This window comes from Hippocampus zosterae, chromosome 3 (assembly GCF_025434085.1).
Source record: "Hippocampus zosterae strain Florida chromosome 3, ASM2543408v3, whole genome shotgun sequence".
NCBI classification, from domain to species: Eukaryota; Metazoa; Chordata; class Actinopteri; order Syngnathiformes; family Syngnathidae; genus Hippocampus; species Hippocampus zosterae.
The window spans coordinates 27284704-27308899 of NC_067453.1; the positions used below are offsets into that span (position 1 = coordinate 27284704).

Sequence of the window (24196 nt, forward strand, 5' to 3'; positions counted from 1 at the left end):
TTCCAAAAATATGCATGGCAGGCTGATTGAACACTCTAAATTGTCCCTCGGTGTGAGTGTGAGTGCGAATGGTTGTTCGTCTCTGTGTGCCCTGCGATTGGCTGGCAACCGATTCAGGGTGTCCCCCGCCTACTGCCCGAAGACAGCTGGGATAGGCTCCAGCACCCCCCGCGACCCTAGTGAGGATCAAGCGGTTAGGAAGATGAATGAATGAATGAATAAATTGTACCATAGGTGCGAGAGAGACTCGGGCGTGCTTGTGACAATAAATGGATTTGAAGATGGATGGATGGATGGATGGATGGATGGATGATTGTCATGGGATCTTGTCACACATTAGTCTCCTCCACACAAGTCAGTCTGTACACTCGTAACAAAATGGGCACACCTGTGGCGCTTAAATCCAATGATAGGTTCTGATACACGCTTGAATTCATTCATTCATTCATTCATCTTCCGAACCGCTTGATCCTCACTAGGGTCGCGGGGGGTGCTGGAGCCTATCCCAGCTGTCTTCGGGCAGTAGGCGGGGGACACCCTGAATCGGTTGCCAGCCAATCGCAGGTACACAGAAACGAACAACCATCCACGCTCACACTCACACCTAGGGACAATTTAGAGCGTTCAATCAGCCTGCCATGCATGTTTTTTTGGAATGTGGGAGGAAACCGGAGCACCCGGAGAAAACCCACGCAGGCCTGGGGAGAACACGCTTGAATTCGATTCCACAAATCAACCTAGTGAAGTGTCCAGCGAGTTTACATGCACTTGGCCCGCCGGCTATGTTGACCCCCCACCCCACCCCCCCCGAGTAAAACATCAATCCTGTCATCGTTGACTTCCTCCACGGAGAAAGAACCACTTCATTGATTACCATGAGCGGCAACGTTGGACTCTCCGTCATGTGTGCCGAGGCGGTATGGCGCTCGATGCGGTACGAGGAAACAACGCCCACCTCTCATCCTCGAGGGAAGTGGAATGCTGAGGTGATTTCAACGCCACGGTTAATAACAAAAAAAAAAGTGTCTTTTGTTCAGGAAAGCAAGTCGTCATCAATAAGTTGACATCTTTGTCAGGAAAGAGCGTCTCAAATGTGTACCGGAGGCACCGTGGCAGTTGCAGCGACTCTCCAATAACTTTCCTCAAACGGGTCGATGATGACGAGCTTTCTCCCCTTGTGGAAAAGAACGTCGGCCTCACTGTGCTTGCTTGTCATTTCGCCAGACCGGAATTAGGTTTTCACAACCTCCTTGAGACGGCAGTTCGCCTCGCTTTATTTGGGCCATGAAAAACGAAAAAAAAAAAAAGTGCAATCTGTCTCTGTGATCAACAGTTGACCTGCCACAAAGCGACAACAGCGCGTCATATACAATTTCAGCTCCAGATGTGACTCAGAAGGGGGCCGGAAAAAAAAAAAAAAAACACTAATGAGATACTCAAGACTCAGGCCACCACTTTTTGGCCACCACATATCTTGCCCGCCGCTGTGCATCAAGTTGGCCGTGAAATACTCAAATAGTCTTTGCCGCCATTTAACACCTCAATCATGCTTGGAGGGGCTCAGCTTGTGACACACTTTCAAGTCAATAGCAGAAGAGGAAGACAACAATTTATATGAAACATATATGAAACGAAAAATAAAATCAAGTCTCATGCTGAGTCAAAAGCCAAGAACAAAAACTAAGTTTTAAGATGAGTTTTAAAGATGGGCAACGAGGGGACTCGTTCAGCGAAAGCTCGTTCAGAGTAGGAGTCAAATACTAGTCATGAAGCGAGCAGCAGCATTTTGGACCAACTGGAGACACTTGATGGAGGATTGGGCTGACTGCTTTGGTTTGATGAAAAACAAAACGAAAAAAAAAAAACGCTTTCACATAAGTGAGGGCAGTGTTTGCTCTTTGTCCAGAGGGAAATTCGTGTGATTTGGGGGGGCCGGTGAAACAAGACGTCATTCACATTTCGCTCCCTGTCTCTGCTGAAAACAGATACAGTGTAACCTCAGAAATAAGACCACCTATGTTATTGCTCAAGGTGGTCTTATTTTCGGGGTGGTCTGATTTCTGAAGTGACATGCAGTAATGATAATGCAGAAGTAATATGGCTCACATGCAACAATATACTGTAGCGTAATGTACACACAATGAGTAATAAATGATGGATTGTACATGCAACTGTATTGTACACAAAAGAAATTTAAGCATTTGAATAGTCTAGTGCGTTTAAGTGCGCCGTGAGACCTAATGTGGCTCCTTCCCCTGCTAAGGTGGCTTGAGGACTCTTGAGACCTTTGTTGCCAACAAGAGATCCACCAGTTTCAACCAAGGGGAACATAACCTGAAAGGAAACAGACGGTGATCACAACTTCAAAGATTTCCCATGTGTCTCGGGGACATGTCGGGATACGTTTAAGCCAAAATTATTTGTCAATGTTTTCTGTACTTTGGATGACGCGCCCCTTATGTTTAACAACACGGCCACGCTAACGCGCGCAAGCTAACCCCTTTCGTTATCCAACATGGCGATCTTCAAAGACTTCTAAATTACTCAAGTAAATTGAATTTCAAAATGTTTACTTCCTCAACTTAGGTGATTTCTTTGATTTAAGCAGCATAAATGTCAGCTGAGATTTTAAACGAACAAGTTGCTTCACACGCATTTTGACTTGTGCTTTTTTTGGGCTACGTTGTCTTTTTGGTGGCTCAGACACCAAAGAGCCGCCATGTCGTCTCTGACCTTTGGACCGTTCCCCTTTTATTGGCTTCTCTTGGCCTGCCCTTTACAGCGGACGGACAATTATGACTGATTATCTGATCTGACCTTTACAACTGTCAAGTTCTTGTTTAGACCCGAGGGTTCGTTCAACTTAAAAATTGATCCGGCTCACCCAAGAAAGCAAGGAAAAATAAATTCCACGTTTTGGAACGGATGGATTATTAGTGCTCAAAAAATTCTGTAGCAAATTTCCTAATTTTCTTCAATTTTAACAAACCAAATCTCAAACCAATGAAGGGCCAAATGCACTGGGAAAATATGGTGTGTTGATTTTGGTCAATTTTTCGTCAAGTGGGCGCACAAAATAAAATAATCTGGATCCAGATGAATTTCGTAAGTAGGCGTATAGTCTATTTATGATCGTATTATCGCATCTAATAGAGTCACAGTAGTTGTGTTATTTGTGTCTGCATGACTGTTCTACTGCACCCCAGGGGCCATGTCGGAGAAAGTCAAAAAGAGTCGTTGGCAATGAATGAATCACGCGCTGCTTAATTCTTTCCATTCTATTTGATTCCCGGATGTTTGTTTCCATAAAACACAATACTATAAACTCCTATTTCCTAATTCAAAACCACCACCACCAACATTTTTGATGGCTTTTTGGGGAGGCCGGAACGGATTAATGGCATTTATATTCAACTCGCTGGTTGGCCGCCCTCCGGGCGGCTCATCAGCTAGTTCCTGCGGAAGGCTAGTAAGGTGGGCCTTCGGCCCACAAAAGTGTTGTTGCTTGGTTCAACTTTTTGCTAATGCTAATGTAGCTCCTGCAAAAACACGCATCCAAAGCATGTTTGACCAGAAGTGTGGAACTGCCAATGTGGAGTCAATATTTTTGACTGGCAAGCTCTTTTGAATGCATTTGCAAAGTGCGTGTGAACGTATTGATCAAATGTAGGCACTTGCTAAAAACAGCATCTGCCCCATAACCTCACGGGGTATTGGCTGTGAGTTACTTAGATGGATGGATGGATGAATAAATAAATAAATAAATAAAGAGCATTTGGTCAAGATTATGCCAAGACATTCCAAAATGAAGTCAGTACACATTGTTTATTAGTTATTCTTTTATGGTTTTACTAGCTGGTTCGCCGCCCTCTGGGCGGCTCATCAGCTAGTTCCTGCGGAAGGCTGGTAAGGTGGGCCTTCGGCCCACAAAAGTGTTGTTGCTTGGTTCAACTTTTTGTTCATCTTTATTGCTTATCGCGAAAATAAAGAGATGTTTAGCTCTACTAAATAACTAACAATTTCATTGCAATGCTTGTGGGTAGACAACATTTTTTCGTTAAGATGCCCGCGCGATCGTAGTGAGCCACTGCCTGAGCGGCGCGGTGAAGTAGGTACGTTTTGAAAAGGGACAGACGGAAGGACAGACCGCGTGCGGGACGACGCGCAATATATATATAGATAAGTGCATTGAGTAACAAACATGGCTGTGGAACAAGATGAAATTACCATCTCACTGTCGCGACAAGGCGAGGATGCCGAGGTCCACCGATTGAAAATTTTTCATTTTGTTCGTTGAAACAATCCAAACAGTGGCAGAAAGGCAAGGTTTGGATCCTCGGGAGTTTGAACGCTGCAGCCTGTGAGTGCCGGCTCCTTTATGTCCTCCAGTTTGGGGGAGGACATAAAGGCCTGTCGGGCGCTCTCCCATCAAGTTAAGTGCTTCAACTTCTGCCAGTCTGATTGCAAATGAGGCCCCCGCGCGCCGCCCATTAGCTGCGCTGCGACCAGACGTCTCCCAGCGGAGAACGAGCCGACTGTCCAGCTTGAAGCAACAGCTCCCCCATTCGGAGCAACGTCAGCAGAAGAACACCTGGCGTGGCGGAGGAGGAGGAGGACATAACCGGCCAATTACTGAGGGTTTTGGGTTTTTTGTTTTTATTTAAGACGCGGAGCCCATTCCATTTGGAATCTTTTTGTTTTTTTCCTCATCCTTGAAACACCGATACATGGCCACACAGCCAAGCAGAGCGACATTTTGCAGCGCGGTGCCTGAGGCGTGCAAGTTAACTCAAAGTTTGAGATTCTTTTTCATTTTGAAACAAGATTAATTCGAGATTTTTTTACGAGAAGTTCAAACACGAATCAGATTCAGTCATAAGCAACACACACCTAACAAAAAGTGACATCATTGATGCCTATTTTATTATCCAACAGTCCAAACAGTGCGCTAGCGACCTCCTGTCACAAAGAGACCATCCGGTATCACGGGCTACTTTAATGGAGACTCTTTCAATTTCAGAGAACTGACCCCCAGTGGGACGGCCCGGTGGGTCCAGTGGTTAGCGTGTCGTCTGTGCAAAGGTTCGATTCCGGCTCTGGCCTCCTCCTTGTGTAGAGTTTGCATGTTCTCCCCCGGGCCTGCGTGGGTTCTTCTCCGGGTACTTCGCTTTCCTCCCACATTCCAAAAACATGCACGGGAGGCTGATTGAACACTCTAAATTGTCCCGAGGTGTGAATGTGAGTGCGGATGGTTGTTCGTTTTTGTGTGCCCTGCGATTGGCTGGCAAGCGGCAAATCGTGTAATTTTTCCATCATGTGCATGATGATGTTCGCATGTGGGATCATCATTTTAAAATAATGAGGTTTACTTTTTAAGATGGGAGTTCACCGTGTTCTTTGATTTTGATCTACTTTTTGAATAGCAACCCCCCCCCCCCCCCACAGCTTCGGAGGCGACGCAAAAACAAGCTCAGGGAAGACGAGAACAACCGCAGTGAAAGGAGAAGATGGGGGGGGGGGATGCGAACTTTTCTTGGAAAGGTTGTTTTGTGGCAGAAAGTTGAAAGACTTCCAGCCAGACACAATTGCTTGCGCCGACCCGATGTGTAAAAGAGGCATTTGTTGGCCTTCTGTGAAATTAAGCACTTTCGTGTGCATCCATCCATCCATCCATCATTCATTTCATTTCCCTCTCCCTAGCTACTTCTTCCAGCTCTCCCCGGGGGATCCCGAGACGTTCCCAGGCCAGCTGGGTGACATAGTCTCTCCAGCGTGTCCTGGGTCTTCCTCGGGGTCTCCTCCCGGTGGGACATGCCCGGAACACCTCACCAGGGAGGCGCTCAGGAGGCATCCGAATCAGATGCCCAAGCCACCTCATCTGGCTCCTCTCGATGTGGAGGAGAAGCGGCTCGACTCTGAGCCCCTCCCGGATGACCGAGCTTCTCACTTTCGTGTGCAATCGAGTTCTTTTCCCCAGCAAGCCTCAACTGTCTCCATTGTCTCGTTTCTCTCTCTCTGTCAACCCCCCCCGCCCCCTCCCCCACTGCCCACACCCCCCAAGTACTCCTCTTTCTTTCGCCATCTTGCAGCACTTCACCTCTGGGCTTTTTAAGCCATTGTGAAAGACTGGCCCGAGTTCCCCCTCGAGCCCTCGAGGAGGCTCAGGGGGGGGCTCAGAGTTGACTGATCGCTGGATTTCACCACGGGCTCCCACAACGGGGATTGTTCAAGAAGCTTTGCCTTTCCGCCGAGACCCTCTCGGATTAAAGACTCCGAGCCTGTGTTGCAATCACACGGCCTCACAAGATGCCAAAAGAGAGGAGTGCGGCGCAGCCGGCGCAAGTCATCTTTGGAGCGCACATGTCCCGCTCGCTTTCGGCCCGACATTCAAATTCTTAGCGAGTTGCCGTCGCTCTTAAAAAGAATGGAGAGTAACCGATAAGTTGAAGAAAAAAATATATATATATATTGTAATTTGCGGAGTCGTCGGCGAGCCAAAACGGCAGCGCCTACCGCTTGTGAGCAGTTTCCAACTCTATCGGGACGTTGATGTCATTCAAGTGGATTCGCTTCTGGGTTAGAATGTCAGACGCCCCCTTGTTTCCCCATATTGAATAAAACTAAAGCTGCAATTAATTTTTTTATCAATAGGATTTAAGAAAATTGAACTCCCTTGTCACTTTATTTATCCATCCATTCATTTTCTGATTTGCTTTATCCTCACAAGGGTCACGGGGGGTTTTTGGAGCCTATCCCAGCTGTCCCTCTGGCAGTAGGCGGGGGACAACACCCAGAACCGGTTGCCAGCCAAACGCAGAGCACACAGACGACCAAACATCCGCGCTCACAATTTAGAGCGTTCCATCGACTTCCATTGCAAGTTTTTGGAATGTGGGAGGAAACTGGAGTACCCACAGAAAACCCACGCAGGCACAGGGAGAACATGCAAAGTCCATAAAGGGAAGCCGAAGCCGGAATCGAACCTGTACCTCTGCATTGTGAGGTGGACGGGCTAACCACTCGATGACTGGGCCACCACAAAGCTCACAGGACCCGGTCTTCCCAGGTGGTCTCCTATCCAAGTACTAACCCTGGTTAGCTTCCGAGATCGGACGAGGCTTGGCGTACTCGGGGTAGTATGACCGTTTATTCCAAAAGAGAGCATTATTTAAAAATGAAATGTGCAGTGTGGAAATGCACAAAAGTGATCGCTGGACTTTTGCACTCCATATAAAGCGAGCTGCAGACAAATGGGCAGCGTCAATCGGAAACGCTGTCGGGGAAATCCGCTGTTTGGCTTTTCTTCTTGCTTTGGGATCACGCAAGAAGAAGCTTGAAAGCCAGCGAAGGAGGCTGTACGCTAGCAATTGCTTTGTTTTACTTTTGTAGACTTGGACTGAGATTTATCATGCACTAATAAAGGTTTTTCTTATCTTATTTAGATGCCCCCCCACCCCACCATCCCCACCAAACACACACCCGGGTCCATCCAGAGGGCACACTAGCTTCTTGTTTCACTTGCAGATGATCCGGAGGCAGTGTGAGTTATCGGTCAAGATGGCCAAGCTAGGTCATTATAAATTGGGTGCCGATGAATGAGCGCACCGACTAAATTGAGAAGAGAAAAAGAATTTGCACATATAGACGCCGCACTTGTCCACTTGGGCGGCCCGGTAGTCTAGTGGTTAGCACTTCGGCTTCACAGTGCAGAGGTACCGGGTTCGATTCCAGCTCCGGCCTCCCTGTGTGGAGTTTGCTTGTTCTTCCCGGGCCTGCGTGGGTTTTCTCCGGGTGCTCCGGTTTCCTCCCACATTCCAAAAACAGGCATGGCAGGCTGATTGGACGCTCTAAAATTGTCCCTAGGTGTGAGTGTGGGTGCGAATGGTTGGTCGTTCCTGTGTGCCCTGCGATTGGCTGGCGACCGATTCAGGGTGTCCCCCGCCTACTGCCCGAAGACAGCTGGGATAGGCTCCAGCACCCCCGGGGCCCTAGTGAGGATCAAGCGGCTCGGAAGATGAGATGAGACTTGTCCACTTCTTACAATGGGACTTGATTAAGTACTGTCGACATTTAATCTATTGAGATGACCGGTAGTTGTGTTCAGACACACAGAAGTTCCTTGCTAACAGTTGAGGCTGTCATCATTTTGGATGTTCACTCAAAATCTGAACAGCCACCGAGCCGATTATTCCGGAAATGGTGGACTCAACAAACCACATCCCTCCATTTTCTGATCCACACGGGGAGAACATGCCAACTCCACAAAGGAAGGCCGAAGCTGGAATCGAAACCGGTATCGCTGCACCGTGAGGTCGACGCGCTAACCACTGGACCACATGGTGGGCCTAAACACAACCTTGTTTCATTTTTTTAAAAAAAACACTCCAATGCATTCCCCAGACAGTAATAACTGGTTTCCAAAGCAAGACTTTTGGCCGCAGTGCCATTTCATAACGCTCCCGCCGAAGACACGCCCACTAAACGCCAGAGATGGTCAGCACACATCCATTTTTTTAACCAAATAAAAATATTTTTTAATCATGTCAGACCACAAGTGTTAAAATGAGCGTCAAAGGTCTGCACAAGTAGACAGTCATTGATCATCCACCAGGGGGCACTGCTAAGTCCTGTCTGGACCTGGTAACTCTGCTCAGGTGGACCACCAGCTGCACGTCATCCCAGCAGCCAGAACTCAGGGGGGGGGGGGGGGGGCGGATTCTTGCCTCAAAACTTGCCGAAAGGTGAATTGGCCCCTAGTTATAAACTTGTCTTCTGATGACAAGAGCATTCTTTGAAACTAACTGCATTTTTTTTATTTCAAACAACTCTGCTCCTGTTTTGCTTTCATTTCAGACTGTTCTATTCATAAACAGGCACGGAGAGACCAATGAAGAAAAGTTGCACTCAACAACTGCAAGTGACGGGACTCCGCAATTATCTTTTTCACGCAGGAAACCGTCTGTTGACATTTCTTACTGCAAAGGTGCCCAACCTTTGGTCTGCAGCCCAGTCCCCGGCCCGAGGGCCATTTCATATTGAGCCGGAAGAAAAAGATATTTTTGGAGCACAGCGTATATATCAACAGATGCCACCAATGCCCCACAAATGGTCCACAAAAAGTATGTGCTTATATGAACCAGTCCGTGGTCGGGGGAAAAAAAACAACTGGTTGAGGACCACGGTGTCATTGCATCATTTGTGTTCCAATATTTGTTTCTTAAAGTGTGAAAACGGCACCTTGCTTGTACAAACAATTTCTACCTCCAATTTCAAGCAAAATAAATCATTAAACGAATTCGCCTGGGAATTCGCGGCTCGTAACGCGGCAAAGGCGTACTCGATCTCAAACAGACGCAGCTGACCACCATTTGAAGAAATACGGTCACGTATCAATCGGGCGTTCTGATTCGACCATCAACAAAATCAACAACAATCCCGTTTGCATTTTAGTCATGTCAAACAAGTAGACAGTCAAGGCAGCCGTTTGCTGTACAGCTTTTTCATTTTCAACAATATCCAACACCGGATATCATATTTTATCTTGGTTAGTTAATGCCGGCGTTGCCGTTATGTTTGGGACATCGTTGACGACATGTGACGGAATTTCTGAATGAAGGGACTGAGAGGGCTTCTGACAGCAGCCGATTTTCTTCACAAACGAAGCTCCGGACTGCGCAGCCGTGCTTTCTCATTTAAGCAAATATGTCAACGCTGCTGACTGGGGAGGGGATCAAAACGTGACCATTATCCTCTCTGTAGAAAGAAATGCGGGCTATAGAACAGCCAATTATGTCGACAGCGCCCTCAAAAAAAAAAAAAAAAATTGGCAGAAGAAGAGAAGTGGAAGTACAAATTAGAAGCTTGAAAAATCACGTCTGCCATTCCCTTTTTTATTTTAATTTTTTTTTAAAATCACAGCAAAGTTGACTGCGGGGCTGCCATTGGGAGTGTGGGGGTGTTGTCCTGTGAGTGAACGGACTTCATCAGGGTATCGACACAACACCTTCGCCTTATTGTCAAGTCAAGTCAACAGTATTTATAATTGATTCGAAGTCTCTCAAAAACTCAAGAATAGAGCCGAATTAAATCACTTCTTCCGGCATTTTCGTCATGGCTTGAACCAGAATTTCAAAAGGAGGCAGATACAAAACAATTCCTTTGTGTCTTCAGAACATTTCTGTAGCAGACTTTCATGAAGGCTCCAAAGATTTTTCTCTAAATCAAGATCGTTGAGCAATTTTTACCCTATTTTTTATCGTTTTAGAGTGCCTCATTGTCGACCACAAGTGCGTGCACAACATGGCGGGACAGCAGATGAAAGAAAAAAAATACCAAAACGTTAAACGTGATGAACATTTTCATTGTCAGGGCATTGAAAAGTCCAGTGGCAACACAATCAACGAAATTTGGATATTGGTTCTGCAATTTTTTGGGACCGAAACGTGTTTCAAATGCTATCAACGTGGCCATTCCTCCACAAACTCTTTTTGTTTTATTTTGCAAGACGTAACCCTCAGCTCCTCGAGTTCAATGCCGACCACGTCTAGTCTCGGCAATCATGCAAATGACGAGTGAGCTATTAGCAGACACAACTGACAGGGAGGCACGTTGAAGGGCCATTCGGGGGAGAAATGATCACCCGTTTCCTTGCCCCCCCCCCCCCCGCCCCCGTGCCATAGCGTTCTTGCGGGTGCTACCACGCTCTTTCTTCCCATTTAATTATCCCAGTGCATTTTTTTTTCCCAGCCCCCATCAACACATGATGATCAAAACAGTCCTGTGATTAACTGGCTCAGTCTCACGTCCGGACAACAGGAAGAAGCCCCCCCCACACACACACACACACACACAAAAAGGCTTACGATAACACAAACACGCTAGCAGGGGTTTAATCAAGAAGTCCTTCGCTACGGGGAGCACGACGCTTGTCTTGTGGTCCGACAAGACGAGGCCTGAGTCGGGGGGGCTGAAGGGCAGCCCGAGCAAAGACGCCGGCTGATATTTGACTGCAGCTTGGGAAGAGGACACCATCAGGCCAAAGACGTGAGATCTGATAAGGCCCGACTCCATGCACAGTGGGAGTGAGTCACAACTCACAACACGTTGCGCTTTTATTGAAACCACATGTCTAAATGTTCATACTGTATGCGAGTGAACTTGGTGGAACAGCAGGAGCTTCATCTTGGGGGACCACCAAAGACCAGAGTTCCTTTGGCTACTGAACGGCACCGACGTGGAATGGAGCGGGGCCACAAAGAACATCTGTCCATTTTTTTTTCCCAAGAATGATACAGGACATATTTCGTGTGACGGTCTCATGCTACAACATCTGTCAAACTACTTGTGTGGTATCGAGCGGCGGTCGTGATCCCCCCCCCCCCCCCCTTATAACATCATCATATGGCAGGGGTGTCCAAACTTTTTGCCAAGGGGGCCAGATTTTATGTGGTAAAATGTTGAGGGGCCGACCTTGGCTGACATTCTTTACATTGAAAAACAATATTGTTCAACAAATTTTAGTAAGCCAGTCTGTTTCACATTTCCATTTTTATTTGAATTTCAACAATCTTAAGAATTTCTTTTGGTTCATTTGAAACAGGTATATCACATGCAACTGCTTATTCACTTGACTTTTTCTTAAACAGAAGTCTCCTGAGTGCAAATTGATTGATTTGAAACATAAAATGTATCACCATGACTTTTCAATAGTCACAAAACCTTTGACTCGAACAACAGGGAAATGAACAAGCAATACACATATCCACAACTGCAAGGATCATTTGAAATATGACGTATCAGTCAATATAAACACGGAGTGATGTCTTGTTAACTCGTGAGTGATGCCCTCTAGTGTCTAAATGCTATTACTCATTTAGTGAATGCTATTACTCATTTAGCCACTAGAGGGAAGCAGTACTCTATGAAACATCACTCACCAGTCTACGAGACCTCAGTCAATGCAACACGTGTTCCATTGCGCCCAACCTGCTGGCCAGACGGCACTGATTTTATGACGGGGGCCGAGGGCCGGATGAAATTCGACCGCGGGCCGCATTTGGCCCGCGGGCCGGACTTTGGACATGCCTGTCATATGGTCACAAAGGTTTGCATTGAGACGACAGCAAGAGTCCAAGATGAGCCTCGTCGATTCCTCAGGCACTAACCAGCAGCGGATGAGGTGATGTCAAAAGAAATCTAGCAGTACAGCCGTAAACTGGGAAATGCGTCCGCACGCGTTGTGGCGGGAGGAGACATTTAATGTGCTTTGTTGGGGAGACGCGCCGAATGCAAACAGTTCCCCGGTGGGATCAAAGACTGCGCGGGAATGCCGGCGTGCATGTTAGACATGACGAGTGCACTTTAATGAAACACTTGCAGCCAAATCAAGGAACTGAGGGACTGACGCTTGAATCAGAGGACCCGACCGGTGACGTGGTCTGTATAATCTACGCAGCCCAGTCGTGTCAGCGGATGATGATACCAGGGTGAATTATACCTCCCAGGGTTGTTGGGGGGGGGATGTTGTCGCGGTCGCAGGCTCGGGTGGGAACGATTTCAAGTATGCCTGGTTCCATGCTGAAATAATCAAGGAGCTTGTTTTCAGGGGGGGCGGTCATCTGCCATAGATAGTGTTGCCTTACAACCCCCATGTGGCGTTCAGCGGGTCGTCTTACAGCCGCCATCGCTCTTAGGAGCATCGCATGTCATTTCGTCGTCACATTTTTCTGCGCATGGGTCATTCCGCAATAAATGGACAATTTTAGGCACTGGCATTTTTCGAAAACAGACAATGTTTTTTTTTAATATAGATCGATAGCTAGAAAGCTAGCTAGCAAGCCAGCTAGCTAGGTAGTCGGACAGCTAGCTAGCTAGATTGATAGATCAATAGATAGATAGATAGATAAATAAATAGACAGACAGCTAGCTAGCTAGCTAGCCAGACAGACACACAGCAATTTCATATTTCTAGCTAAGATTTTATTTGTCAAATCATATATTTTGTTGGGTTTGGCACAACTCTGAAAAACGTGTTCCAATTTAGTTAAAAACGTAAGTCAATCATTTTGATGAAAATATGTACCGTACATTCTGTACATTAAAGTCAAACTCATCACGAAGCAAACCCATTCAAATAGCATAATTGAAGTCAGATTGTCCTTGATGTTCACGAGAGCATAATTCAAGGGTTAAATTGTGTGTTGACGATAATGTCTTCATTTGCCTCATTGAAGAATTGTCTTTGAAGTTTGCAAAAACATGCGCATGATACACACATTAATTATGCCACTTATTCGCGACTACACTAAAGATCAAGTCAAGCTTCATCTGGTGGGGCACTGCTCCAGTTCCCCCTAATGCATAAATGACGATATGTTTGTTCTGCCCCCCACCCACCCCAAAATAAACCAACACATGACATCAACAGTCATTTGTTGTTTTAAAAGGTTTTCCACACCGCTCAAACATTCTAATTATAATCCCACTTCCCTTGCAGAGAGAATAATTTGCCCAAGCAGTTGACTGTGAGATGAGGAAAAACTCGCGAACTGGAAGTATAATCTTGGCATCCGAGCAGAAAGTGCTAATCCTTGTCGGGAGAGAGCGCGCGCGCACTCGTTACAAGGAAAGGAAAGTGCATCAAGCTCCAACATTTGATTTAAGCAGGTTTGATTATTTCAGCAGAGTGGAGAATACGAAACAAAAAAAGTTTGCTGCAACTGTAACGGCCAGATGTGAAGTGAAGCCAGAAGCTGTCCGCCGCACGCCGGGGCGTTAGCCTAATTAGCTCGTGGAGCAGGTTAGTGGAACAAAAACATAAAGAAGCCGACATTGATCAAGGGAAAAGCAACAAGAGAGCTTGGCAACCTGATTGGGCTTTAATTAAAAAAGCGAAAGCTTTATCCTTGCAGAAAGCGGGCTGCGCTCCCAGCAGGCCACTTCAATTACAGAGGAAGACAAAAGGAGGGAAGGTAGAACTGCTTAGCCCCAATACAGTGCACTCCGCTTAATAGAACACCATTGGGCCGAAGCGCTTCTGTTCTACTAAGCGGGGTTTCTATTAACCGGAGACACTTTATTAGGTACACCTTCAGACACGTCGACGACCAAGTTATGCACGCAGAAAACCCCCTGCTGACGAGTTAGAAGAGATATTTCGACTGTGGACGTCCATATCTTTAATCAAACAACAACTTTAATCACCTTCAGTCAAACATCTCAAATCACGAGAAAAATTTCATTACTTTTGTCTGGAAACAGGAGTCTGTAATTTTGCGGTTGACTTCCCTCTCAATGCGCTGGATAAGAGGGAAGTCCTGGAAACCGCGGGCGTACCTTCTGAGAATCCGGCAATGCATCGTATCGTCTGAGTGTGTCCTTCTTATCCGCAGGTGATAGCCCTCGTCTCTTGAATGAAGTTGAAGCCATTGTGACGTGCGTGTGTCTATGTGTGGAGTGACGCGTGCTACCTGTTACTGTATACGGCTAGAACTACCGCGTTTTCTCGCGATAGTGGTACAGTATCGCGATAGCTACACTTCGAAAACCACTAGTTTACAATGTTCATTGCTTACGGCCTGTTCTATTAAGCGGAGATCTGTTCTACTAAGCGGAGTATCTTTATAGGAAATTGCATTAGGCAAATCTGTTCCAGAGCCTTTTGCTCTATTAAGCGGATTACTCTATTAACCGGTGTTCTATTAAGCGGAGTGCACTGTACTATTATTTGTCGCTCTGTTGTTTCGTTTGTCAATCGTTCGATCCGCTGCCGTAGCTAAGGGGCGGCACTGGACTACAACAAGAGAATGGTCAAGAATGCTCACTTCAAGAATGCTAAAAAGGCAAAAGCCAAACCTAAGGTGATGTTTATTAAAGGAATTCCACCGGAAATGTACTGTGTGACCATGGACCGGCAAATTGGATCAAAAGTGTTGTGAAAAATGTTCCTCCACGTCGGCGGCGCTTAGAGTGTGTACGCCCTGTTCCCCGATCACATTTACCAAAATGGCAACGCGACGCCGTTACTTAAATGTGCTCTGAGCAGATGTGTCCTCTCGACCAATTTTTCTTTGCAGCCAGGTTTGTCATTCCACCAGGGCAAGGACACATCCTTACTACGCTAGAACACCCTTCCAATTTCATCAACTTTAATTCAAATTTTGCAAAAAAGATTGTGGGAAAACGACAACCAAATTGTATAAAATTTGGGAATTCAAAAAAAATCCCCCCAACATGCCATGAAATAGAGGGCGGCCCGGTAGTCCAGTGGTTAGCACGTCGGCTTCACAGTGCAGAGGTACCGGGTTCAATTCCAGCTCCGGCCTCCCTGTGTGGAGTTTGCATGTTCTCCCCGGGCCTGCGTGGCTTTTCTCCGGGTGCTCCGGTTTCCTCCCACATTCCAAAAACATGCGTGGCAGGCTGATTGAACACTCTAAATTGTCCCTAGGTGTGAGTGTGAGCATGGGTGGTTGTTCGTCTATGTGTGCCCTGTGATTGGCTGGCAGATTCAGGGTGTCCCCTGCCTACTGCCCGGAGACAGCTGGGATAGGCTCCAGCACCCCCCGCGACTCTAGTGAGGATCAAGCGGCTTGGAAGATGAATGAATGAATGAATGCCATGAAATATCTGATGAGAACTTTTGAAAAACAAAATATTCAGACAAACTATGGAAGTGATCGACCATATTCATCGGCGTCATGCTTATCAAACTTAAGGGAGACTATTTCTTGAATGCTCAACTAATTTTAAACTTGTGTGATGATTTTGAATGACAGAATGAAATGACCTGAAATGCTTTTGTGACGGGACTCTTTTTTTTTTTCCGCTCAAGTATCTTCCGAATTTGCTTTTGGACATTTACTGTACCCCCACTATCAATCCACCGACCAAGTGTTGTCATGATATGACGGCTAAGAGAAGCGGCTAAGTGGCACATGGACGACGCAGCAATCATTTGTTTTGCCGCGTTGTTGAAATTGAACCGTTTTAGCGTATCTCCAACTTCGAGCCGCGTACTGGATGTTTATACTTGTTTGGTTTTGAACCGAATAAATCTACTGTCCAATGGCTGCAACGTCTGGACATTTAACACCGCAAAGCTGCCCTCATACGCGAGAAGAATACTTGTTTGGTGAGAATGTTTGAAAAACGGTTGCCTGTCGGCTTCAAAAATGTCCCATCGGAATCTCAACAAAAGCTTATTTTTCATGTCTCAAAGTGAAGACAGGAAGTGATTCTTCAGCCTTGGAACATGTGCGCACGTGTGTTTGAAGGCTCTGCAATGGAGGTTGGGGCGGGGGGTGCCGGGGTAGTTTCGTAAAGAGGGCGTCTTTCTCCTGGTCCCTCCCCGGCCCGGCCCAGCCCGGCCCCTGCCTGTTCACACAGAGGAGTATACTGTAGTACTTCCCCAAAGTAGAAAGTCATTCAGGCCACCGGTGAATGGAGTGTGTCTAAGCCGAGACGCTGGAGGACTTAACTGGCAGCGCTAAAATATGAGAGCCTCGCAATCTGCCCTGGTGGGCGCCATCCTCACCCTGCTGATTCTCACTGACCCCAGCCATGGAGGTAAGCACCACTGCTAATTACCGTGCTTGCCCATCCCTCCTTTTCCTCCATCCGTATCTGTTCCACGTTGACAAAGACCCCCCCCCCCACCCCCACCCAGATTTAATGTTTGCATACAGGTAGTAAGTTCATGATTTCATCTCCCAAGTATAACTTTCTTTAGTCATCGCATTCTCACGCCGGATTTATCGCACAGTATTTGGTTGAAGTTCAAGTGTGCGTCTGGTCCAGATTTGGAGGTCTGTTTCCCATTCAGGGCTTTTCTGCACTTTGAACGCCTGCAGCGGTGCCCCCCCCCCCCCCCCCCCCCCCCGAGAGTGTTTGCGTTGAGGTTGCGTTGTCAGAGGTCAGCAGCGAGAGAGAGGTGAGAAGATGAAGGAGGCGGCTATGAATCGCTCTTTCACGGCCAGAGCGAACACCGCGGGGCCCGCTTTTCTACGTACGCCTGGGGGGGGGGGGGGGGGGGCAGTGGTGGTGGGGCGGAGGGAGTAATTAAAGTAAGCGTGCAGTGTGAGTTTTGACGGGGAGGCGGGGGTCCGCACAATGGCCCCACAGTGCGCGGGCACAAGTCAGCCTCAGTACCTTTTGCCAGTGTGACTTTACGCTTCCTCCAGAGGGCGAGCACAGTTTGTGCAGGATGCAGCGCGTGAATCGCATCCAACGCGTGGAGGGTTTGCAAAAAAAAAAAAAAACCCCTTGGGGCTCTCACACACAGACGTGTTTTGTATTGTGGGGTTTTTTTTTTTAGTGCATGGTTTTTTTTTGGTAGTCCGCTTTAAGAATCTACAGTGCCACTTGGACGCTGTTTGACATCCAGTTTTTATTCTAGGTTTTAAAGCCACAGGAAATAAGTTCCAGGGTCCAAGTGTGACCATCATAAAACCAGTATTGAACGTACAGCTAATATTTTTGGTAACATTTGCAGATCCAAGGATCTGTTTTTGGTGCTGAGTGCATTTCTGCGAGGTGCGAGGTGTGGTCTGAATCCGCGCTGGGGCGGGGTAGACTACGTTTTGGTATTTTGACAGTGTTTTGTGCCGTTGTGGGTGTGGACACAGCTGACTTGATTCACCGCCGATCGAAGCGGCCCCTCTCACTCAAAATCAATCAATCGATCATTCATTTTTCTAATGTACTATACGACAAAAATCTGGGGCGGTGGGTAAAAGCAAAGCACAGAATTATTTGTTGACGCAAGATGTTATTGCCCTTTATTTGCATTCTTGAAAATAACTTTCAGATTTCATGGTTTTATGTGATGCTTGAATCTTTTCTGCCTTCACTGAGCAATGAAAAGCCACAAAATTGGCTGTCAAAAGTGGGAGTGAAATTACTCACTCTCACTCCCAATCGTCTCAAATATTTGCTCAGCGTTTTCCATGTTGTCCAAAAATTGGTATGGTTAAACAAGTGACAATATGTAAACCTGATGATGTTGAAAAAGTCCAAGAAAAAGCCAAACGTGGAGAATTAACCATGTGATGCTCGCAAAACTGAAATTCCGAATTTATAGCGTCCACTATACAAGAGTTATTCGAGCTCGGCATCATCCACGACAGAAAGTCCGCGCTGGTTGTCGTGACGGGGTGATGTGAGTAAACCATGAAAATTTATTTCCCATGACCGGGAACTCAAAACTGTTTTAAAGCGACAGTTTCTCTTCACATTTCTGACCCACGAAGGCCACCGTACTTCTAGTTGTAGTCGGCAAAGCCGCTGTCAATTCCATTTGGCTTTGTGCACTACGATGACGGCGTCACACATTTGTTGCATTTCTGTCTGGCCATTTTGAAGCGCAGTCAGCAGCTAAGGACTGTACTTATGTCAGAATTGGCGGGATGAGCGTCGGGCTTCGGAGCGGCCGTCGACGGCATTGTCTCGCGCCGATCTGTCAGCCCGTCCGTCCGGCGCCGCAAATGGCACCGTGCAATTAGGCGCGGGGCAGAGCTCTCGCCGAGCGTCTCATTTGCGGCTCATGTGTGAAGGCGTTGCGCAATTGCACACAGAGTGGCGGCTTTGTTTTCGGAGTTGACGCTCGGCCAGACAAAGCTGGAATCAATCCGTTGGTGCCGTGACAACAACAGGCCTCTGCCCTCAAGTTTTCTCAGGCAGTAGACCTTCTGCGATTGGATGACCGAGGCCGATCCCCGCCACCAATAGTGACAAATTTTACGTCACGGATCATATTTCTGACTGCCTACAGATAGCGTTATGCGAAAGTACAGAACGGTTGTGTTCAACTTTTTAGCATCCTTTTCCAATATTCGGAGGTCAAGAGAAGCTCGATGCTACTTAACGCCGTAACAGCAAGCGAGCACCGAGCTTTTTGGCCGGCTACCGCTACGGATAAACAAGTCACGGAGTCACTCGAAAATCTGTCGCCACTGCCTCCGTGGAGGCCAATAAGCTATATTTCTGACAAGTATTGTTCCGACGAAGGGAGAAGCCCGTGCTAATTGCTCAGCTAAGATTGACATGAGAATGCTGTGCTTGGGTGATGGGTCCGCCTTTCACAGACGCCCGGCTGGAACCGCCTTAAAGCGGAGAACATCCGATTTTGAAAGAGCAAGTAACAAAACAAATGAATAAGGGTCTGGAACACTGCAGAAAAAAAAAATCTACTCGCTAGACAGAAAAAAAAACTGAAAATGCCACAAAAATTAGAGCATTGATCCTCGTGTGAGGTCGATGTTTGGCAACACTTTTGCGTGAAGAGAAAAAAAAAATGATGTACCTTGCACTGCGTTTTAATATTGGTGGTACTTGGAGCTCGCCAATCGTCGGCTCAATCGTCGACGACCATCCGAAATATAACACGAACAATGAATCCCTCCAAAACTAACACCATTTAAAACATTCATTCATTCATCTTCCGAGCCGCTTGATCCTCACTAGGGTCGCGGGGGGTGCTGGAGCCTATCCCAGCCGTCTTCGGGCAGTAGGCGGGGGACACCCTGAATCGGTTGCCAGCCAATCGCAGGGCACACACAGAAACGAACAACCATTCGCACCCACACTCACACCTAGGGACAATTTTAGAGCGTCCAATCAGCCTGCCACGCCTGTTTTTGGAATGTGGGAGGAAACCGGTGCAAACTCCACACAGGGAGGCCGGAGCTGGAATCGAACCCGGTACCTCTGCACTGTGAAGCCGACGTGCTAACCACTGCACTACCGGCCCGCCCCCATTTAAAACAAATCTTACATAACCGTTAAGAAGGTCAACGGATCGATTTCAAACGCACGTGTATACGCAGCGAGGACCCCCCTAAAAAGCCGTGCTAAATTTAGCCCAGCCCTAACACCCATGTTTGTATTTCAGCTGAGCTGGATCAGTTCAGCGTACTGTATTTCACCAATTACTACTTTCCTATTACTTAACTGTATCATCTTAGCATGATCTCGAAAAAGAGGGCACCAAAATCCCAAATTAGTGAAAAAGCAAACTCGACGGGGGTTCATTGTACATTCATTCATTCATTCATTCATCTTCCGAGCCGCTTGATCCTCACTAGGGTCGCGGGGGGTGCTGGAGCCTATCCCAGCTGTCTCCGGGCAGTAGGCGGGGGACACCCTGAATCGGTTGCCAGCCAATCGGAGGGCACACAGAGACGAACAACCATCCACGCTCACACTCACACCTAGGGACAATTTTGAGTGTTCAATCAGCCTGCCATGCATGTTTTTGGAATGTGGGAGGAAACCGGAGCACCCGGAGAAAACCCACGCAGGCCCGGGGAGAACATGCAAACTCCACACAGGGAGGCCGGAGCTGGAATCGAACCCGGTACCTCTGCACTGTGAAGCACATGCAGCTGCTAAATGGTTCGGGGGAAGGGTCGGGTGTGTGTGTGTGGGGGGGGGGGGGGGGCATTTTCCACCAAAACCCTCATCAAATAATCCAAAGAGCCTCACGGAGGACTTTCTCCTCATCTACAGTAATTGTGTTCTGGACCCGATTCCCGCTGAACAGCTCACGCTAACGTCGGCCAGATGTACCGCAGTCCCTGATTAGAACATTTTCATGACAAAATCTCCGCCACCGGCTGTCAGGATGGCGCGGGAGAAGGTTCTATCTTTTCCCGGTGTTTACATCTTCAAATGTCACAGAAAGGGGGCGGGGGTGGGCGAGCAGGGAGGAGGGGGGGGGGGATACGACATGATGTCCGCATGCCAGAGCGGTCCCCAAGAAGCAAGCTATGATCAATCTGCATCTGTTTAGAGCGTCTGGGTTCAATCAGAAGCAGAATTTAAGCTTGGGAGGGAAAAAAAAAACCATGTGAACAGGAGCCCAGAGAGTCGTGTAATAACATTTTCCGTTCATTTTCTGCCGCGCTGCAACTCACCAACTTTTCCACAGTTTTATGTCCTCGTGTTACTCCCTGTGAGGAGCTCCTCGACTATGGAAGGAGTGCGAGCATAAGAGGTGGCTCAGCAGAAGGAAGAAACAAAATGGGATCGCTGGGGAGCCGATGTGGTGCAACATCCGCGCTCCCGCCGATGATTTAGCACGCAGTGGCTTATTTTAAATGCCGGCATGGCGTACCGCGACGCCAATCGAATGAACAGAAACGACGAGAGCAAAACAGGCAACCCTGATGGTCTCCAGAGCGAGCGATGCCCATTGTCCATTGTATCGCTTCTTGTATCTGAAATGGGACATGACATATCACGGAGCTCCGCAGCACGCCGTGCTTCTGGTGACTCGTACGACTTCCCTTCAATTTAAGCGTTAACAAGGTTTGCGGGAAACTGGTGAGGCGCTTTCCGGATTTGAAATATATAAGGTTTGTGTCTCTGCTCGAGTCATCTGAAAAGGGACGTTTTCTATATCAGCTTGTGAGCAACAAAATTTTAGATTTCGAGTTTTGAGAAATTGAAGTCTTCAGGGTTAATCCGTGTGTCCGTCCACATGTGAAGGGGGTAGTCATGACGGATGGATCGATAGAGAAATGGATCACGAGAGCGAGAGAGTTACAAGGGTCGCAGGGATTCATGGTTCCATGGACTTATGTGATCAAAAGAAAAACGGAAAAGGTTTGTTGAATGGAGAATGAATGGCTGATTGACATGACCATGGGCGATGAATGTGGTGATGAATATATGAGTGAATGATGGATGGCCGGATGGATGAAAGTGAATGAATAGTGGATGGATGGATGGATGGAGAGATGAGCATTGTGGATGGATGAGTGAATGATGGATGGATGGAAGGATGAATGACGGACAGATGGACGGACGGATGGATGGGTGAACAGCTCGATGTGAATGGATGAATGAATGAACAATGGCTGAATGAATGATGGACTAATGGATGGGTGGATGAAAGAATGATGGATGGATGAATGAATGAACAGTGTTCGGGTGGACAGATGGATGATCATTGTGGATGGATGGATGAAGTGGTGAATGATGGATGGGTGGATGAAAGAATGAATGAACAGTGGATGGCTGGACGGATGGATGACCATTGTGGATGGATGAATGAATGATGGATGGATGATGGGTGAACGATGTATTGACGGAAGGATGAATGACGGGTGAACAAATGGATGTGAATGGATGGATGAATGAACAATGGCTGAATGATGGATGGACGAATGGATGGGTGGATGAAAGAATGATGGATGGATGAATGAATGAACAGTGTTCGGGTGGACAGATGGATGATCATTGTGGATGGATGGATGAAGTGGTGAATGATGGATGGGTGGATGAAAGAATGAATGAACAGTGGATGGATGGACGGATGGATGACCATTGTGGATGGATGAATGAATGATGGATGGATGATGGGTGAACGATGTATTGATGGAAGGATGAATGACGGATGGATGGATGGGTGAACAGATGGATGTGAATGGATGGATGAATGAACAATGGCTGAATGAATGATGGACGAATGGATGGGTGGATGAAAGAATGATGGATGGATGAATGAATGAACGGTGTTCGGGTGGATGGATGATCATTGTGGATGGATGCATGAAGGGGTGAATGATGGATGGGTGGATGAAAGAATGAATGAGAAGTGAATGGATGGACGGATGGATGAGCATTGTGGATGGATGAGTGAATGATGGATGGATGATGGGTGAACAATGTATTGATGGAAGGATGAAAGAATGATGGATGGATGGAAGAATGGGTGAACGATGGATGGGTGAACAGATGGATGGATGGATGGATGAATGAATGGTGGATGGATGGACATATGGTAGGAACAATGACAATGGCCAAGTCCAGTCCCCGAGAGCTCCCATCAGCGCTTGTTTTCGATGTGGCCCCCCCCACCTCCAACACCCTGACATTCAAACGATCAGGATGGCTCTCAGGATTCTGCAAAGCTCGCTAATGAGCTGCTCATTTGAAGCAGGGCCATTGGAGGAGGGAGACATCGGATAGGGGCCCTTGAGGACCGGGCTCGACCACAGGAACGGATGGAAGGATGAATGGATGCATGAATCGGTGAGAAAAATTGAGTTGAAAATGCATTCGCGATAAATGAGCCACTTTTGACATCGTTCTGTGGAAATGTTGTCACTTCAGTAAATGAGTAAGAAATTCATCATGGCCTTTGCAAAGCCCAACGAGGGAGATTGGATCCAAAGTGTGCATATGAGCCTTTTTTTCCCCAGGCAGTTTCATGTCGCCATGACAACATGGGAACAATAAATAAATATGGAATCTGCCTGGGCTCCGTGGAGCGTCTCTATACAAGGTCTCGTGTTGCTGTCGCCGCGTCAAAGACAAATCAGTCCAATATTTGTTTGGAGAAACTTGATGAATTAGTGTCATGGTGTATGTATGTGTGGGGCGGGGGGGACCCACAGACACACGAGGTGACCCCCTCCGCTACCCCGACCCCTCCCTGCTCACCTCATAGTTTAAACACATATGTCCATAAATTCTACATAGTCCCAGCATGGACGTTCCTCTGAAAACGGCGTGTCCAAATAAATGCTTCTCACCCAATGTGTACAAGAAAGTCTTCCAATCGTTCCCTCTTCTTTCTTTCAACTGCTTGAAACGCGACACTCCATCCAATCAAGAGTTGGCGGCAGAACCTTGCGGGTGCGGGACGCGGCGGCTGATGGCTCGCTAAGAATATTGAGAGGATCGGGTGGCGTCCGGAGCCTAAAGATAGTCGTCTCTTCCTATCACCTGCCTTATACAGTACAGCTGTTGGATCGGGAGCTGCAATTTTATATATCTGGCCCGAAGCAAGCGGGCGGCCGGCCTGCCAGGGTCGCGATGACACTCCTCACATCCAATAATGGAAATGTTTGGGGATTTGCTTTGTGTAACAAGAATAACTGCTGGCAAAATGTCCTTGAACGAGACGTGGGGCTGCTGATGCTGCTGCTGCCGAGGCCTGGTCAACATCAGCTAGCAGCACTGGATGATATAAAAAAAAAAAAAAAAAGAGCATTTATCAGGTGGTCGCCACCCCTTCGTTAGAGGCCACGCCTTAATTGGTCAAAATGTATTTTCAATTCAATCCAATTTCGGATTTGAATTCCGATTGCCCCCAGCGTTGGGGGATAGCAAATGGAAAACATCAGTGGAAAGACCTACGAGGTATCTTATCGTATCTGATGCCTGACCGAAAAACGGCATCTGGAGGCTACAT

The 24196-nt window shown here is 47.3% G+C and overlaps 2 protein-coding genes across 2 annotated transcripts in view; one reads left to right on the forward strand and one right to left on the reverse strand.

Moving 5' to 3' along the window:
• Positions 1–24196, reverse strand: part of lingo1a (leucine rich repeat and Ig domain containing 1a) — a 285088-nt gene that overhangs the window by 211622 nt on the left and 49270 nt on the right. The window lies entirely within an intron of this gene.
• cspg4 (chondroitin sulfate proteoglycan 4) overlaps positions 16371–24196 on the forward strand; it is a 66871-nt gene continuing 59045 nt past the window's right edge. The window contains exon 1 of the mRNA XM_052061970.1: positions 16371–16563. Within this exon, the coding sequence (XP_051917930.1) occupies positions 16491–16563 (73 nt within the window). The 5' untranslated portion in view covers positions 16371–16490. The remainder of the gene's footprint in view (positions 16564–24196) is intronic.